The 19,707-nt window shown below is 39.2% G+C and overlaps 1 protein-coding gene and 1 pseudogene across 1 annotated transcript in view; both read left to right on the top strand.

Moving 5' to 3' along the window:
* LOC110214844 (splicing factor 3B subunit 4-like) overlaps nt 1-12,361 on the top strand; it is a 45,372-nt pseudogene extending 33,011 nt beyond the window's left edge.
* Nucleotides 12,362-16,645: 4,284 nt separating this feature from the next.
* DNMT3L (DNA methyltransferase 3 like) overlaps nt 16,646-19,707 on the top strand; it is a 166,834-nt gene continuing 163,772 nt past the window's right edge. The window contains exons 1-2 of the mRNA XM_020995934.2: nt 16,646-16,650; nt 18,563-18,679. Of these exons, the coding sequence (XP_020851593.1) occupies nt 16,646-16,650; nt 18,563-18,679 (122 nt within the window). The remainder of the gene's footprint in view (nt 16,651-18,562; nt 18,680-19,707) is intronic.

Here is a 19,707-nt window from a genome sequence, read left to right as displayed (position 1 = left end):
TTCCTCATCTGTAAAATGGGGACACAGGAGGAAAAAAATAGCAAATCACTCCAGTATCTTTGCCAAGAAAATCCCATGGACAAAGGTCTATGCCATAGGGGTGGGGAACTTGCAGCCTCAAGGCTGCATCCCTTTAATAAAAAGATTTGTTCTGTAAAACTTGGATTCTGTCAAAAGGCCACACCCAAGGACCTAGAAGGCCACATGTGGCCTCGAGGCCACGGGTTCCTCACCCCTGGCTATGTGGCAGGCCTACACAACATATGGCTTGTGACCCACCAAAGGATTTTGGGCAGCCCTTGAAAAATGTAGAAGGTGAAAAGAAAGTAAAGATGTAATGAGTGCTTTGTCTGTTCCCCACTTAACCCACCTTCCACTAGTCACTACTGTGCCCATCATGTAAGGTGGGGAGTAGGTTTCCACTGCTCACTCTCTCCTGTTTGTCATGTGACCCACAGCAACCAACCATTGTTAGTCTGTCTCTAGTGACTAGAGTATCTGCAGCCCAAAGAAGTTTAGTCTATTTTAATTTTCTCCCCTACCTACTGCCAAGTTGTACAGGTCCGCTCTATGGCGTAATGTAGTGTCGAACAGAACTGAATAACTCAACAACAACAACACCTAAATGCGTTGCTACCTTGGGTGCCTATATAGGAGATGGGACTTTGTTATCTACATTTGGAAAACTCTAGGCATGAGTCAAGTATAAGTTACACATGGAGATGTTTCTGGATTCATTCTAGGTAAAAGCAAGGAGCCAAAGAAAAACAATGACCCTTTCTGGAATCAGCACCTATGATTGAACCCTGTCTCTGTGAGCTTAGAGGCTTTTGTGGGGGGGTCCTGACCATGGATTACAATAGTGTCATATTAAAGGGGCAAAGAAAATACTCAAGGTAGGTGAGTTAACACTTTATCAAAAAGATAATCTTGTTAAGGGATTATTAACATATATTAAGGAAATATAAGAGGAATTAAGGAGGGGTTTCTCAGGCTCTTCTCAAATACACTTGCTATATATATACACATATATATGTGTATGTGTGTATGTATGTACAGTGTGTGGGGGTATATATATACATATACACACACACACATATTTTAAAGTTTTAACTTTCTAATTGTGATTTACTTAAGCTAATATTAAAGAGAGCTCTCATGCCTGGCAGACCTATCTCTTGGGGTGGGGAGGGGGAGGAGGAATAACTTGCATTGAAAATTCCATCACCAATAATCCATTCAATCAGCAGCTCCTTTATGTCCTTGACAGCTCTCTTGCCTACCTTGAGTGGGATGCTATATTTCAACATTTTCATCTGTAATTGTTTTCTGAAAAAATAAGAAAAAAACCATCCTTTAGCTCTGTCTGGAATTTATTGTACATGCTTATTCTGCTGACTCCCAGACTGGGGGGTATAAGTTCCTTCTCCCTCTCTCTGTTCTTTCTTTCTCAAGGAATTCTTGAGCTCACTTTGAGTTCAATCTCAAAACCAAAAGATTTACATCTGGTGAAAAAAGCAGTTCAGGGATTCTGCCTAAGTTCTGCCTAAGCTTTCAACAAATTAAGGAGATCCAATGAATGGCCCAGTGCTCTCTGGGGAGGAAGTTCTCAGTTAGAAAAGTCACCATCCTGTAGGCAGAAGAGTGAGGCTTGGATTTATTGACTCAGGCTTCATCCACTTTTCCTGTACAGTGTCAGTGAAATGTGATAGCTATTAGTCACCTTTAGGAGACAATGAAAGTATGTTATTCCTTTATTTCTCATATTCAGTTCATGTCAGTGTATAATGATGTCATTAACAACTCCATCCTCAGCTTTTTATCCTTCCAATTTAAATTCTGCTGGGGTAGTTCCTAAAAAAGTCCTTGCATAACTTAACCATCTTATATAACATTTTAACAAATGGTTAAGACTTCCACTTCCTAAGATCACTGTTAATTTGAAATAACCTTCTAGGTTCAAAATATTTTTGTAAATATAACACACACACACACCCCACACACACCCCTATGTATTTATTTATAAGTTACCATGACAAAAGCAGACTCATGTTGGATTCTTTCTCTTCAAGGTGGATGAGTGGAGAGGACTTAAGAAATGTCCTTGTAAGCCGTTGACCAGGTATTCTTCCTCCTTCAGGTTTTTCCCTGACAATAAAACAAAAAGCCTGTTATCAGGGTCAGAAGAAAAAGTTAATGATGGACAGTTCCTCTTTTTAAATAAGAAGATTCAATCAATTTATCAACAAGCAGTCATTAAGTGTTTACTAGTTCTAACCACTTGTCTAGGTACTGGGAATGAAATGTAACTGTGTGCCCCTTTTAGAATTTGGCAAATTTGCAGGTTACAAGAGACAATTAATAGAGACAATGAGATGTGCATTCCATTCAGAATGCATTTGCATTTGTACCTTATAAAGAATAAACCCTTTTCGATTCTGAGCAGACAATTTTGAACCTTATAAAAGATATAAGACCTTGAATAGCGTCATTTACACCATGTAAATGATATGAGACTTTAAGTAGCTAATTTTCTTATAAAAGTACAAGAAAGCAGTTGAGTAGACAGTTGAGACAACCCTTAACTCCAGCTTATAGATTACCCTTTACCATTTTTCTACCCATTCATTTGCATAGACCAACAGGAAGGACTTAGATTATTTAAAACTGCCTAATTCTGAGCTCTAGGGGAAGTTTGATGATTATTAGGCAAATGGTCATTGCGTAGTTATGGCCTAGCATGCAAAGACGAAGTTATGGAAAAATATGTTCAATGGCTACCATAAACTAGAGTGAGGTCCTTCATCAAGAGCACTTAGTCCTGGACCACAAAGAATTGTTGCTTAAAAACTGGGAGAGCAAGGAATAGTTAACCTGCCAGATTTTTGGAGAACAGAAGAATTCACGACCAAACAGGAGATAAAGAACATTACAAAATGCAAAATGGATAATTTTGATTACATTAAATTAAAAAGGTTTTGCACAAACAAAGCCAATGCAACCAAGGTTAGAAGGAAAGTAGAAAATTGGGAAAGAATTTTTACAAGCTGTATCTCTGATAACGGCCTCATTTCTGAAATATATAGAGAATTAAGTCAAATTTATAAGAATACAGGTCATTCCCCATTTGATAAATGGTCAAAGGATATGAACAGGCAGTTCTCAGATGAAGAAATTAAAGCCATCTATAGTCATGTGAAAAAATGTTCTAAATCACTACTGATTAGAGAAATGCATTGCATAATGTTCTCTATCTCTTTTTGATCATAAATTCTTCTGTTCTCCATAAATCTTGCAGGTAAACTATTCCTTGCTCTCCCAGTTTGCTTGTCTGCTCTTCATATCTTACAGCACAATAGTCTTCCATCAAAATCATATTCAACAACTTATTCAGCTATTCTCCAATTGAGGGACATTTCCTCAATTTTCAATTCTTTGCCACCACTAAAATACAAATATTTTTGTACGTATAGTCCTTTTCCTTTTTGTTTTTTATCTCTTTGGGATAGAGACCTAGCCATGGTATTGCTTGGTGAAAGGGTATCCCTGGTTCTATAGCCCTTTAGTCACAGTTCCAAATTGCTCTCCAGAATGGCTGGATCACTTCACAACACCACCAACAATGCATTAGTGTTCCAATTTTCCCACTTCTTCTCCAACATTTGTCATTTTCCTATTTTGTCATGTTGGCCAATCTGATAGGTGTGATATGGTACCCAGAGTTCTTTTGAACCCAAGAAGAGTCATGAAGAGTCAGACACAGCTGAACAACAAAAAAGTAGATGCTTTGGGGCTAATATCTCAGCTCTCACTCTTATTGAGGAGTCAGGTCCCCAGGACTCAGGTAGCTACTTGTCTCCTTAAGACTCTAGGGTTAGGGGAAGCTAGGTGGCACAGTAGATATAGCAGTGGCCCTGAAGTCAGAAGAACCTGAGTTCAAATCCAGCCTCAGACCAAACACTTGACACTTACTACCTGTGTGAGCCTGGGCAGGTCATTTAATCCCAATTGCCTAAAAAAAAAGACTCTATGGTAACCCTAAAAGACTGGAGGATACTTTTCTAATACGACATTCAAGAACCTGCACCAGTGTGCTTCCTCCTATAGTTATCAATTGGTATCAGTTAGCCATATTTAATCAGTTTTTAGAAAAGAGAATTTTACCAAGCTAATATAAAACATCTACCCCAAATCTGTGACACTCTCCCACACATCCAGATTTCAGGGAAAGGAGGCTCAGCCTTGGAGAGCACATGTGGCGAAAGGGTCTTTTTTCCCCTTGGTGGGGGGCTGCTCAGCTTTTTTGCTAAGTGCCTTGTGGTTTTCCCCAGTGTGTTTATTTTATTCTTGGCTCCTGATACAAACTATATCACATCAGCTAATGAAGGGGTGTTGCTAGAATAAGGGCACAGATGTTAAGTTCAAAATCTTTTGAACTTCTAAGATTCACAGAGTCCTTCTCCGGTCAAGGAGTTCAGTGGATGAGAGGGCTGAAGGACTATTCCCAACCCCCCACTTTTGTCCAAATTTTAAAAAATCTAAAAAAGCAATTCCTTCTTGGATGCTGGGCTGGAAGCTTCCATGACTAACCTGTCTGATTCCCACCTAGCTTCCAGGTTTTATACAAACTCCATAGAGTGTGACCGGGTCCTTCAAATAATGGAAACAGACCTCCTCTCCCACTTAGTTGAAATGTTTTTGATTGATTGACTGTTTAATTCAACTGAGATGGCCAGGCCTTGTTCAATCCTCTGATTGATTCAATCTAGGTATGTTTTCAACTGATAAAGATATCAGCACTAAGTGGGGTGGGGTGTGTGATTGACTGGCTCAAATGACCCATCCTCACCCCCAACCCCTTACAGGTAGAATAGAGTTAATTCAAGAAGTTCAGTCATGATAGCTACTGCCATTTTGTTTTTCTCTAGCTTCTTCTAATTTTCTGTTTTCAACCTGCTATACCTCTGGGAGTGATGTGGAAGGAGCATCTAAACCATCTGTACCTTCAAGTTGAAATCCTTATCCCTATGGCTGCTCCTCTCTTCCTAAAGCCAACTGTTCTTCCCTCACAAATTCTCCAAACCTAAATACACATGGAATTACTTAGTCTTTCTAATGCCACAACACACGGAAACAGGGCTAGATAGGGTCTAGAGGTGGGTGAGCAGTTCCAAATTCAAACTTTCCTTTATTTCAGGCTCTGGTTTTAATATAAAATAGAATGTAAGATCACACCCTGTCTTTATAGCTATAGGCATATTGAAAATACAGCTGTCCAAAACATTTAGTGAAAAAGGACAACACTGGGGCAGCTTAAAGATGCCTCTCTGTTCAGGCCTAAGGAGATGGCTATTTGAGCCTTCAAAACTCACTAAAAAGAACTTTATTACAACACCAGTTGTGGTCATCTTTCTCTTCCTATCAGAATCACACCACACTTATGCTATAAGATTTAATAACTAAGTAATGTACATATTTAGGGGAGTTAATGTACATATTTAAGGGCAGTTAAGTGGCTTAGTGGATAGGGTACCTGATTTGAAGTCAGAAAGGACTCATCTTCTGGGGTTCAAAATGACCTCAGACATTTACTAGCTGTGTGACCCTAGCCAAGTCACTTAATCCTGTTTGCCTCAGTTTCCTCACCTGTAAAAAAAATGAGCTGGAGTAGGAAATGGCAAACCACTCTGGTGTCTTTGCAAAAAAAAAAAAGACCCTAAATGGGATTACAAAGAGTCAGAAACGACTTAACAACAACAGTGAACATATTTGTTAGAGAAGATACAAGGTATTCAAAAGTATTAGTTAATCTTAGTATTTTCATAATATACATATGTCAACCAAGTCATATTAGGCCTATAAATTGTTTATTAATATGATATTATTACTGTTTAAAGAACATCCTGGTGAATTGCTCTGTATTCACCAAATCATATCAATTCGGAAGACCAAAAACAATGCAGGAAGGTTATATATTATGCAGGTGAATTTTTTCAATGTTGTTTATTCAAAGATAAATAATTCATGTGTCAGTATGTCTAACATGAAAATGACATGTAGGCTGTCTATAGTCCTCATGACAATCTTCATGCTGTAACGGAAAGAATATTTTACAAGTAATTAGGACACCTGCATTCTACTCTTGCCAGTTAACGAGCTGTGTGTTCTCAGGAAATCACTTCTCCCAGCCTTCAGTTTCCTCTGTAAGATGGACTAGGTCAACTCTTTAGTTCCTCCCTTTTCTATGATTCTAAAATAATTAGTAGATTCTATTTGCCACAGTCCAATTGAATGACTCCAATGATTGTGGTGTCAGACTAAAACAATAAGAGTGAAACTTATATTTGGGTTTTATTTCACAATATCTTTAGTCCAGTATGAGACAGGCCACTGAAAATAGTACAACTCACTATCGATTAATTGGGGACCAATGGACTATTTCAAAGATCCTCTTCTTGCTCTTGCTTGCTGGATTGTTCAGTGCATTAAATGTTTCTTGACTTCATAGATTCATTAATTCATGAAATATTTGTACCCATGGTATAGAAGGTCAGGAAGATCAGTTAAAATTATATACTGCTACTCTTTGTATCTTTGGATATGCAGCTGCTATTTGTCCTTTGTTCTCAAAGAGGACCATGACATCAGGGAGATGATGACATGACTTGCAACTGAATTGGATTTGAGTGAGGGAGGGCTGTGAAGAGTCATCAGCCTCACTTTCTCCTCCAGAGTCATCTGGGTCCAGTGGCAAGATATAGATCAGGAGGACTGGATGCAGTGGGAGACCATCTTTGGATAAAAATATTGACAGAGCTATAACAAGGGTGGGGTGATCAGGGCTTTTTCCCAGCATACCAAAGTTTAGTGGGCTTTAACAGAGCTTTCAATATTTAAGCACTATAGAAAAAAAAATTATCTTGGTATCTATTTGCAAAGACAATTAATTAAAATAGGAAGATGGCAACCAGTAACTTCAATCAACGTGATCACTTCCTCAGCAATATTTGAGAACCAATTTCATGTCAGTAGTCCCTGTCATGTTACTTGACAGTTGGCTCCAGCCACAAACATGTCTTATCATCTAGTTAATTCTATGATTGATGGAGCAGGAAGTATAGTCTGGTAAAAGATATAAAAAGAATCTACTAAGTTTTTCTTCATCTCCAACTTAAATCTTCTCCACACTCTTAATGGTCACTTTGGAAGAAAGAAGGAACTGGGAAGAGGGAAATAGGGATAAGAAAAAAGGAGATGAGAGGAAGAAGTAACTTGAAGCAAGAGCATGAAGGACAAGTAGGAGGAGACATCTGAAGCAATGTGTATGTACCTGCTCCAAAGCAGAATCAAACTATTTGTTATGTGGAAAGATTATTGCTCTTCCACTAACCCCACCTCAAGCACTGGCAGAAGCTGGAAATAAGTGTCTTAGATGGGGTTTTAGATACTCCGTTCAGTTGCCAAAGTGATTTTCCTAAAGCACATGTCTGACTGTGTCACTCCTCACTACCTTGTTCAACAAATTTCGCTGGCTCCCCATTACCTCCATGATCAAATATAAAAGCCTCTGTTTGACCTTTAAAATCCTTTGCAACCTACACTTTTCTTTCCTCTGCTCACTCTGCAATCCAGCTATATTGGACTACTTTCTGTTCCTCTCATATGACACTCCAGACCCATTGCTTTTTCACTGTCTCTAACAGCACAAATGAAGCAGCTAGGTGGCACAATGGAATAAAACCCTAACCCTAACCCTAACCCTAATTGTGCTCTAACCCTAACCCTATGTTACGAAAATATTTGTTTTATTTCTTAAGTTCAGAATAAAATCAAGAAAATTTAAAAAAAAAAGAAAAGATGTGGCAATTGCTTGAATATGTGGGTTGAATGCATCAAGGATTTTGTCCAGTTTGCAAACTTGGATGACTTAAAGGATGGGATGAGTTTGACAGATATAAAAAAATTGGGGGGGAAAGGTGGGTGTTGGGAGTATATGAAAAGAGAGATGAGATGTAGATTTCAACCCATTCACCCTGCTTATCCTATGCAACTCACTTCATCCTGTTCATAACATAAACAGGGTTCACCCTCACTGGTCGCTGGCCCATGTACAAAGCCTTCCCCTTGAGAGGCACCTGTCTGGTGGGCACACTACAAAGGAGTGGATTTTTTCAATGGTACCTGCACAGTTGTTGCTGTGAGAGCCTAGATATTGGTTAGGCTACAGCTTCCCTAGGGGGCTGATACTTGACATGAACTCAGGAAGACCTGAGTTCAAATCTGACCTCAGACACTTCCTAGCTGTGTGATCCTAGGCAAGTCACTTAACTCTGTTTGCCTCAGTTTCTGTAAAATGAGCTAGAGAAGGAAATGGCAAAGCATTCCAGTATCTCTGCCAAGAAAACCCCAAAAAGGAGTCATGAAGAGTTGGACACAATTGAAATGACTGAATAAAAGCAAAATATCCAGAATGCTCTTCTCTCCTGTGCCTTTGTCATTTAGCGGGCTTAACATGGAGATTTCAATGATCAGTACTTAATGTATAGCACAATAGGACTTAATGATAGCAGAAGTAAATTACTAACATTCTTCCTTTCCTGGTTTGTCTCCTACTCCTCTCCTTGAGATATTCTAACTTCCAGTCAGGGTGCTCTAGGAGGAATAACTCACCGTTCCCTGAATGTAAGCAGAATATTTTCCTACTTGCATGCTTCACCTCTATTCACAATGCTCCCTGTCTCAGAAAGGTTGTTTACCTTATCTCTCCATCTCCATCTATTGAAAGCTTACTTATCCTTCTAGGACCAGATAAAATCTGACATTCCTCATAAATTCTTCCCTCATCCCAACAAGCTGAACATAATCTCTTCTCCCTCTTCTAACCCCTATAGCACCTGGTTTGTACCTTTCTTATGGCACTTATCATGCTCAACATTGTTTTGAAGTTAGTCCTTTAAATCAGCTGTCTCCTAACTGGGGCCATGGAATGACCCCATGGAGTATGCAATCAACCATATAGGGGGTGGAGAGATGGAGGACATGCTATTTTCTCTACTATGGCTTATTGTGGGGCTTATCTCCAACATAACCTCCAACACTACCTTTCATCCATTTTAGCCCCACACTCCCTCACTCCTAAGTAAGCTTCCATCCTTGCCCTTTTCATGTCAAGTATCAGCCCCCTAGGGTAGCTGTAGCTAACCAATATCTAGGCTCTCACAGCAACAACTGTGCAGGTACCATTGAAAAAATCCACTCCTTTGTAGTGCGCCCACCGGACAGGTGCCTCTCAAAGGGAAGGCTTTGTACATGGGCCAGCGACCAGTGAGGGTGAACCCTGTTTATGTTATGAACAGGATGAAGTGAGTTGCATAGGATAAGCAGGGTGAATGGGTTGAAATCTACATCTCATCTCTCTTTTCATATACTCCCAACACCCACCTTTCCCCCCCAATTTTTTTATATCTGTCAAACTCATCCCATCCTTTAAGTCATCCAAGTTTGCAAACTGGACAAAATCCTTGATGCATTCAACCCACATATTCAAGCAATTGCCACATCTTTTCTTTTTTTTTTTAAATTTTCTTGATTTTATTCTGAACTTAAGAAATAAAACAAATATTTTCATAACATAGTAGAATAAAAGAAAAGATGACTGTACATGAAACTGCAAATCTATTATGTACAACTTGCTATTCCTTTTAAAAAATTACAAAGTTACCATATAACTTTTTTCTTCCTTGTCCGCTGCGCTAGAGATGGCAAGCATTACGCACAAGTATGTATGTATGTATGTATGTATGTATGTATATATATTTATACGTAAAATCATTCTATAGATACTTCTATATATCAGTTCTTTCTCTGGATGCAGATAGCATCTTCCTTCACATGTTCTTTGTAGTTAATTTAAGTATTTTATGAATTACTTGTTCACTCAAAATGGTCTTAAAACAATATCATCATTACTGTAGGCAATGTTCTCTTGGTTCTGTTCATTTTGCTCTTCATTATTTTGTGCAAGCCTATCCATGTTTTTCTAAGATCATTGAGCTCATCATTCCTCATAGCACAGTATTCTATCACAATCACAAACCACAATTTTTTCAGCCATTCCCCAATTGACAGATATTCTTGTAATTTACAATTCTTTGCCACCACAAAGAGAACTACTATAAATATTTTAGAACATATAGATTCTTTTCCTTTTTCTCTAATCATTTTGGGAAGCAGACCTAGTAATGGTATTGCTGGACCAAAGGGTATAGGTAATTTAATAACTCTTTGGGCAAAATTCCAGATTGTTCTCCAAAATAGTTGGATAGTTCACAATCCGCCAACAATCAATTAGTGATCCCAATTTTCCCACATCCCCTCTAACATTTGTTGCTTTCCCCTTCTGTCATTTTAGCCAATCTGATAGGTGTAAAATGTTCTTTCAAGGTTCCTTTAATTTGCGTTTCTCTAATCAGTAATGATTTAGAGCACTTTTTTTCACGTGACTATATATTGTTTTGATTCCTTTTAAAAAGAAAAATAGTATCCTATTCAGGCTTTCTTGCTTCAGCTTCTAGGAGGCAAATAGTTTTCTATCTTTAGACTTCTCCAAGGCAATGATAGAATGTACTCTTTTTCTTCATCCTAACATTGCTCCCACATAGAATCAACTAAGTGAGTCTTGTGCCCAGATGCCTTTTTCATTTTGTGTTTCCTTTCTTGAATAGGTGATCAAGTGGGCATTTTGAGATACCTTGAAGTAGATTCCAGGATTGGAGTTCAGCTCCTAAGTTTGAGAGATCCAGAGTTCCTGGGTCCCATGAGTGCATCACCTGAGGTGAAATGTCTAATGAGCAATATCACAAACTGCTTTATGTTCTTAGGAGGTTTAAGTATCAGTTTCTCAGAAGATTTTAACAATGGGGGGGAGGAGTGGGGAGATGAAACAAGCATTTATATAGCACTTACAATAAGCCAGTGTGGGAGAAAAGCGGTATTAGGCTGCCTACCAAACTGAAGGTCGATAGAGCTGTTGTTGCTGACCTCATTCTATGCCTTTGAAACCTGGAGAGTCTACCAGTGTCATGCCAAAAAACTGAATCATTTCCATTTGAATTGTCTTAGGAAGATTCTGAAGATCACCTGGAACAAAATGGCAGGAGTGCATTCAGTATAGCCGCAGACCTCATCTCCAAACAGATCAGGATATCACTTTTTACATCAGGGGCCTGGATGGTCAGTGAGTCAATCCGATGGGAGCTCTTTCTTCAGGCTGGGCCTGTGGTCAGCACCTACATACCCAAGGACAGAGTCATAGGTCAGCATCAAGGTTGCAAATTTGTGGAATTCCTGAGTGAAGAAGATGCTGACTATGCCACTAAGATTATGAACATGAGATCAAACTGTATGGGAATGCAAGTGAACAAAACATCAGCTCACAACAAGAGCCTAGATTTGAGGGCAATATTTTCATAGGAAACATAGATCCTGAGATTGATGAGAAGCTGCTCTATGATACCTATAGAACCTTTCAGTAATCTTGCAGAATCCCAAGATTATGTGGGACCCTGACACAAACAACTCCAAGGGCTATGCCTTTATTAATTTTACCTCATTCGATGTCTCTGATGGAGCAATTGAAACCACAAATGGGCAAAACCTGTATAATTGACCTATTACAGTATCTTATGCCTTCAAGAAGAACTCTAACACTATAGTTCTGCAGCTGAGCATTCTGGCAGCACAGAACCCGTTGTCTCAGGCAGATTGGCCACATCAGCTATTTTCCGATGTACTACCTCCCCTTTCTGCCCCTAATCCTGTTGTGCCTTCCTTGGGATCTGGGCTTCCTCCACCAGGAATGCCCCTGTCAGGCTCATTCCCACCTCCAGTGCCACCTCCTGGAGCCCTTCCTCTAGGAATACCCCCAGCCACACCTCCCCCACCTAGCCTCTTGTGGTTAGAGCCCATGGCCCTCCATCAGCAGGAACCCCTGGAGCTGGACGTCTTGGACATGGACACTCACATCCGCATCCATTCCCACCAGGTAGAATGCCTTGTCCTGGTATGTCTCAGATGCAGTTCACTCACCATGGTCTCCATGGCTTGGGACATCCTTGTGCAAGGCCTTCAGACCCAACAGGACAGCCTCCTTCACAATCAACACCAGGAATGCCTCATCCTGGCCCCCCTCCTGTGAGAATGCCACCCTGAAGACCCCCTTTTGGATCTCCCATGGGTCACCTAGGTCCCATGCCTCCCTAAGGTGTGAGAGGACATCCTTTCATGCACACAGCTCCCTCATGCATACAGCTGTCCCCCTTGACTTCCACTCTATGGCTACCAAAGAGGACCCTTTCCCTGACTTCAACCCTTCCCCTGTTCCCCCAGAACTCCCTAATAGTCCACTTTAGGGTCCTCTTCATCAGTAGAACCAAATTTCTCTACAACCTACTGCACTCCTCTGAGACTCTCCTTGTGTCCTGGACCAATCAGAGGAACTGTTGCTCCCTAAGCCTAAGGCATTCCTTTCCTCTTCAAATTTGTCCTTTTTGCCTGTGTGATTTTTCACCCACTGGAATTTTTTTCTATATTGGGCTTCACTTCTCCAAATACAGAAAAGCTGGGATCAATCAGGTTTCATGGGGAGCAGGGGAAAGAGGAAGCTTCACTAAGGAAACCTCTAGGGAACCTGGGACCAAAGGAAGTTGGGGGTGAGGGGAGAAAGCTATACCAGGGTGAATGAAGATGCATCAGGAAACTACTATCCCACCACAAACTCTATCACTTAGCAACCTTTGAAGTCCACTCAATCAAAATTCCCTCCTGCCCCAATGCAAATCATGGGGCTCTTGTGTACTGGCCCCTAAGTCATTCTCCTTCCTTACCCAAAGAGTTCAGCACTGGATCATCATCCTTCCTCAATTCCCCAGTGCATAACCCTATATTAGGTGACTGCAACATTAGGGGACTCATTCCCTAACCTCTCACTTCCTCAGCCTTTTTAAATCTCAGAATGACTGCTACACTCTACTTGAGTCACACATATGGATGGTCGTGCACTTGATCTCACTATTAACCACAAGTGTTCTCTTTCCTTAATTAGACATCCTGACATTCTTCTATCTAACCATAACCTCCTATCATTCAACCTTATTGCCCTCCCAATAGATTATAATAGCAGTCATAAGTTCAATTACTGAATCCTGTTTCAAGTTTATTTTTGTCAAATGTACTCTTATCCCTCCATACTTTCTCAGGCCATTATCCCCAGTCTGATTTAATTTTCCTCCTTTTCCAATCTCAATTATAAGGTTAGCGTTTTCAACTCTCTACTATCTTCTATTCTCAAATCCCTCATCCTCTTGTCCTATTGCCTCAAATATTTTGCAAAATCTCAGCCCTATCTTATTCTAACCATCTGTTTCTTCTTCTCCTATTTAGAGGCAGATGAAAAAAATGAAGCAAGTCTTTCTATTGTGTTAAATGGATACATTATAAATTAAAATTATCCAACTTTAACTGGGCCCTCACTGTAGCACAGGCCTCTTATTCCTCTATAATTGACTCCCTAATTCCTTTCTTACAGAAGCTCTTCCAAAACTTCTCTTCCTTCCTCAAGCTCCCACTGTGCCCCACACACACACACACACACACACACACACACACACACACACACACATTTTCCTCTACTCCACTCTCAGCCAAGGACCTTGCCTTTCATTTTGCTGAGAGAAGCTAGACCATTCAATGTGAACTCTCTTTTCTCACTTTTTCGTCATCTCAAAACCCCTTTGATATCAATCCCCAATCTCTCCTCCTTTCCCCCAGCCCAGTCTTTAGCAAAGAGTTGTTCCACCTTGTCAAGGCCAACCCTTCTACACACACGTTTAATTCCATCTCCTCCCATCCTCCCAAGAAGATTTCAATCTCAATCATCTCAATCATCACAAATTCAACACGCCCAACCAGAACTCATCTGTTCCCTCAAATCTCCCCTCTTCCAAGGTTTCCTATTTCTGTTAAAAGCACCATCACCTTTCAAATCTTCTGGATTTGTAACGTCAGTATTATCTTGCACTCCTCATTCTCCCATATGCCACATCCAATCATTTACCAAATTTTGCTATTTCTATCTCCACAGTATCTCTTACATTTATTCCCTCCTTCCTTTTTTTCTACTTAACATAATTACCATGTTAATTTGGGCCCTCATCATCACCTCTTATCTTTATTTTTATTTATTTGTTTGTTTGTTTCTTTATTTTTACCTCTTATCTTTGTTATTGTAAAAGGTTCCTAATTGATCTCCCTGTCCCAAATCTCACTTTCCTTAGGCATATATCTTACCATGTCACTCCCCTACTCAATCAACTCCTATGCCTCCCTAGTGCTTCTAGGGGAAAATATAAACTCTACCTTCACAACCTACTCCTAAACTTTCTTTATAGTCTCATTGTATTCATATTCCTTATTGTCTCATACTCCTCCTATGCTTTTTGATCCAGCCAACCTGGCTTTTTCTCTGTTCTTCACTCATGATGCTACATCTCCCATCTCCAAACCTTTGTACTGGGTCATACCCCATGCCAGAAAAGAAGTCTTTCCTGAACTCCACATGATAGAATGTTTCTTTTCCTTAAAAACAAAATGTGTATACAATCTTCTTCATGAAGCCTTTCCTGATTCCCCCAACTACTGGTGCTCTCCCTTCAAAACTATCTTATATTTAACTACTTTGTATTTATTTGTATTTATTCTCTATATTTTAAATTATGTATAATATAAAATATGTATAATTATCTATAATATGCAATTATAGTCCATTATATAATTGTATCTAATGTACAATTATATATAATATACAATATATTACATATAATTATATATGGCAATTGTATAGTATATATAATTTCTAATTGCATATAATTGTGCACATCCTTCTTGTCTTCCCCATTAGAATGGAGGCACCTTTCAAGATCAGATTAATTCATTCTTTGTACTACTCTATCCAGCACCTACCTCAGTGTTTGGCACAAAGTAGGCACGTAATACACTCCTGTTGACTGTCGATTGAGAAAAAAATATGAAATGAATACGAAGTCTTTAAGGAGGAAGGAAGGGTATCATCAGTTGTGGGCCCAGGCCACACTTTGTGTCAAGGGCGATACTGGAGCTAAGGGATTCTTCCAGATTGAGGTGAGGAGAGAGTACATTCTAGCAATTAAGAATGGCCTGTGTCAAAGCACAGAGAAGGGCAATGGAGAGTATGTGTGAGGGATGAAAGGAAGGACCATTGTCTGGGCTGTAAAGCTTGGGAACGAGTAAAGTGTAATGAGTCTGGAAAGGGTGGGGCCAGGTTTTGAAGACCTTTAAAAGCCAAACAAAAGAATATATATTTTATTCTAAATCTAATAAGGAAGCATTGGAGTTAACTGAGTTGAGGAGTGACATGATTAGATCTGTGCTTAAAGAAAATCATTTTGGCAGCTGAGTGGAAGATAATTTGGAATGGAGAGAACAAATAATTTGAATCCAAAAAGCAAAGGATTTCCTGCTAGAATGGGAGGGAGGTCTTAAGCCCATGCCTGATCTAGTACTTTGTCAATGCCTCAGTTTCCTCATCTGTAAAATGGACTAGAGAAGGAAATGGCAAAGCACTCCAGTATCTTTGCCAAGAAAACCCCAAGTGGGGTCATAAAATCAGAAATGACTGAACAACAACACAATTTATATTTTAAAACTTTGTCAATGAGCCCTTAGAAAGATCTATATCTATAAGGATAGCTATATATACATATAAATTATATATATATATATATAATATATATTTATATTATAGGTCTATATATGTATATAACATTATATATGCATATATTCTATATTCTATATATATCATATATGCACACTCTATTACACATGCATTTTGTATATATTATACACATATAAATATCTCAATCCATTTTGTATGTAAACACACACACACACATACACAGTAGCCTCTGTGATATTGATGTCCGTAGTTAATATTAGTGCCAAAAAGCAGCATCCCATGAGCTCTTATTCCAGTTGCCTTTTAAGGCATTTGCTGAGGTTGCCAAGTGAGCTCAGGGCATCTCAGCACTTCCACTGTACTCAGAGTTGAAATTGAAACTAAAGCATCTTAGCTCTGAGAATACCATGGAGTTAATTTTCCATTTACCTTTAATTCTCACAGCACTTAAAATGAGTGTTATTGATTCATTTGAAAAAACTGGAGGTGGCAGTGCTCCTGATAATGAGATTAATTAGGATATCAAATCAAGAATGCCAACTGCTAAAGAACGTGTTCTAAATCAAAAATGTGGAAAGAGCTGGTTAACTTTAAATGCCTTTGGAGGGGGAGAGGAGAAAAGAAGGAAAGAAAGCTATAGTAAAACAGAAACAAGAAAACAGGACCAGAAACTATGGTGACGGCCAATAATCCCAGGGCTCCGCCTATCCTAATACAGCGAAGAGTGGCTATTTGATAGAGTTTAAGAGGAGTGATTCCACCTTCTGGAGCTCTCCCTTCCCTTCTACTAAGTATATGGGAGTTTTGTGAGCCACTCATTTGCATTTCTTAGGGTAGGATTCCTCTTCGCTCCAGAACTGTGACATCTGCTCGCACATGGCGTAACACACATGTGCTGTCTGGGTGAGCCCAAACCTGGATCTCAAGGCCCTCTCTACCTCTTCTGCCTTGTGTTTTTTTCCAAAGTATAAGTGACCAAATGGTAGTCTTGAAGTGGAGATTTTCTAGCCATGGAATCAAGACTTCTAAGCACTGAGAGGTTCAGGTTACTATGATGCTCTTTGAGTTGAATATTTCTACTGCCAGGAGAATGGGCCCAGGTCATGCCATGGCTTGCCAGAAGATATGGACTTTGAGGGAATTGTTCCAACAGTGGGCCACCAAGATTAAGGTTACATTACTATTCATTCATCCCACAAAATATTTCATGATTTAAAGTTTTAAGCACCAACCTTCCAGGAGAATAGGATAGGAGTTGTGGGATACTATTTATGTTTTAGGGGCAGTTAGGCGGCATAGTGGATAGAATGCCTGGAGTCAGGAAGATTTATATTCATGAGTTCAAATCTAGACTCAGACACGTACTAGCTGTAGGACCCTGGGCAAGTTACTTAATCCCATTTGCCTCAGTTTTCTCATCTGTAAAATGGACTAGAGAAGGAAATGGCAAAGCACTCCAGTATCTTTACCAAGAAAACCCCAAGTGGGGTCATAAAATCAGAAATGACTAAACAACAACACAATTTATGTTTTAAAACTTTGTCAATGAGCCCTTAGAAATCTTTTGTGTAGAGGAAATAGTTGTGTTTTATTTGACACTCTCCTGCCCTTTGCACATTGAGTGCCTTTTTTACATTTATTTATTTTTAATTTATGGAGTAAAACAAGTATTTCCATGCTTCTATCGCACAGCACAATAAAAAAGATGATTGCACATGAACCTGCAAATCTATTATGTACAACTTGCCTATTCCTTTTAAATATATAATAAAGTTATCATATAAATTTCTTTTTTTCTTCCCTGCTCCCTCTCCCACCCTAGAGATGTCTACCATTAGATACAAATATGTATGTAGATATGTATATGTGTGTATATATATGTATATGTGTGTATATATACATACATGCATATAATTATTCTATAATACTTTTATTAGTTCTTCCTCTGGATGCAGATAACATCTTTCTTCATATCTTTTTTTTTTCGCAGTCACTGCTGCATTTTAATCATAGATGGTAAGAAATTTCATGCAAATCTGCATTGGAGACATCTGAACAAAGCAATTAAAGTTTCACACAAGCTTTGAGTTAAGATTAGTGTTTAATGGTCTTGCCAAGTATGTTTCTACATGTAATCATTCACATCTTTATGTTCCTAGGTACCTGAGCTATATCCTAGGAAAATGATTTACTTAGCAACCCCAATTATTTCACAGGCTAGGCAAGGTCCAGCATTTCCCATCTTTTCACTCTCTACATTTCCCCCTTTGCCCAAGTCATCAGATTTCTCATGGACCACCATAGTATGGCCAATGATAGATATTGGTCCTGCAAGTTCAATTGGATGATCTTTGATAGACACTTTTGCCACACCATATTTGTCAGCAGTCACATTGCCAAGTTCTCCAACATGTCTTTCATCATCATTGTAGTTATTCATTATCATTTATAGTTAATTTGGATGTCTATAATAGTTAAAATTACTTATTCAAATTCATTCTTAAAATAATATTGCCGCTACTATATACAATGTTCTCTTGGTTCTGCTCTTTTCACTCTTCATTATAGCAGCTCTCTTCATGGTGACAAAGAACTAGAAATGCCCATCAAGTGGGAAATGGTATGTGATTGTGATGGAATACTACTGTGCTATAAGAAATGATGAGCTCAATGAGCATAGAAAAAAATGGAAAGACTTGCACAAAATATTGAGTATCTTTCTAATCTCTACTGGGAGAAACCCTAGACTTGATCCAGAATTAAGATTTGAGTGATTTGTCCCTGGGATTCCAGAGTGGGAGCCATAAAGAACAGGAGACAAAGAAAAAAGCTTTACCGCCTCTTTAAAGGCCAAGTTCCCCTGGTCCCGAACCTGCCGGGTGTGCTGCAGCCAAGAGCTGAGGCCCTTTGGTGAGAGAGGTATCCCTGCCTCTGGGCTAGCACTGGTCTGTCCTTACATTATTTTGTAACAAGGTAATATGGGGGAAGCTAGTTGGCACAATGGATAGAGCACTGGCCCTGAAGTCAGGAGGACCTGAGTTCAAATCCTGACCTCAGACCAAATACTTGATACTTACTAGCTGTGTGACCCTGGGCAAGTCACTTAACCCCAATTGTCTAAAAAACAACAACAACAAGATAGTATGGATGGCATGCTGGCTGTGGAGTCAGAGGACCTGGGTTTAAATCCCACTTCTGACGCTTCCTCCCTTGAGAAAATCACATAGGGGGTTGGACTGGATGGTCTCTGAAATTTCTTCTAAATCCAGATCTATGGGTCTTAGGAAGGTTGGTGGGGAATTGTTAGCAATGTAAGAAAAAGCATCAAGAGTTTCTAAATTCAGACTTAAAGTTAATATCTGTATAAGTCAGCCTTGAAGGTAGCTAATAGAGTGGACTAATTAATTTTTTTCTTTCCTTTCCTTTTTCTTTCTTCCTTTCTTTCTTTCCTTCTTTCTTTTCTCATTCTCTTTCTTTCTTTCTTTCTTTCTTTCTTTCTTTCTTTCTTTCTTTCTTTTTTCTTCTTCTCCTCCTCCTCCTCCTTCTAGAAATTTGGTTCTTAGGAAGAGGAACTTGGACAATTTGGGAACTAATTCGTAAAATTTACTTGAACAAATTGTCAGGGATGCTCTCATTTCCAAGCTGTGGGCTTTAGGAGTTCTCCTCCAGTCTGGGGGTTGACAAAGAAATGATGATGTGGTAGCATTCACTGAGTGCATCCTGCTTTTCTTTGTAAAAGAACCTTCTGGGAGACATTGGGAAAGTGCGTTCTGTGCTTAGTTATTATGTCAACACTTCAAAGATCTGTGATTTCATCAGTGTTGGTATTTCTTCCACTCACACAATTCATAAACCCTCCATTAAGCCACTAGGTGGCACAGTAGATTTAGAAAGACCTGAGTTCAAATCCAACCTCAAGATGCTATCTGTGTAATACC

Source organism: Phascolarctos cinereus, unplaced genomic scaffold (assembly GCF_003287225.1).
Source record: "Phascolarctos cinereus isolate Bilbo 61053 unplaced genomic scaffold, phaCin_HiC Scaffold_726;HRSCAF=1367, whole genome shotgun sequence".
In the NCBI taxonomy this organism is placed as follows: Eukaryota; Metazoa; Chordata; class Mammalia; order Diprotodontia; family Phascolarctidae; genus Phascolarctos; species Phascolarctos cinereus.
The sequence above is the reverse complement of the archived record's forward strand: the minus strand, read 5'-3'. Positions and strand labels throughout refer to the sequence as shown.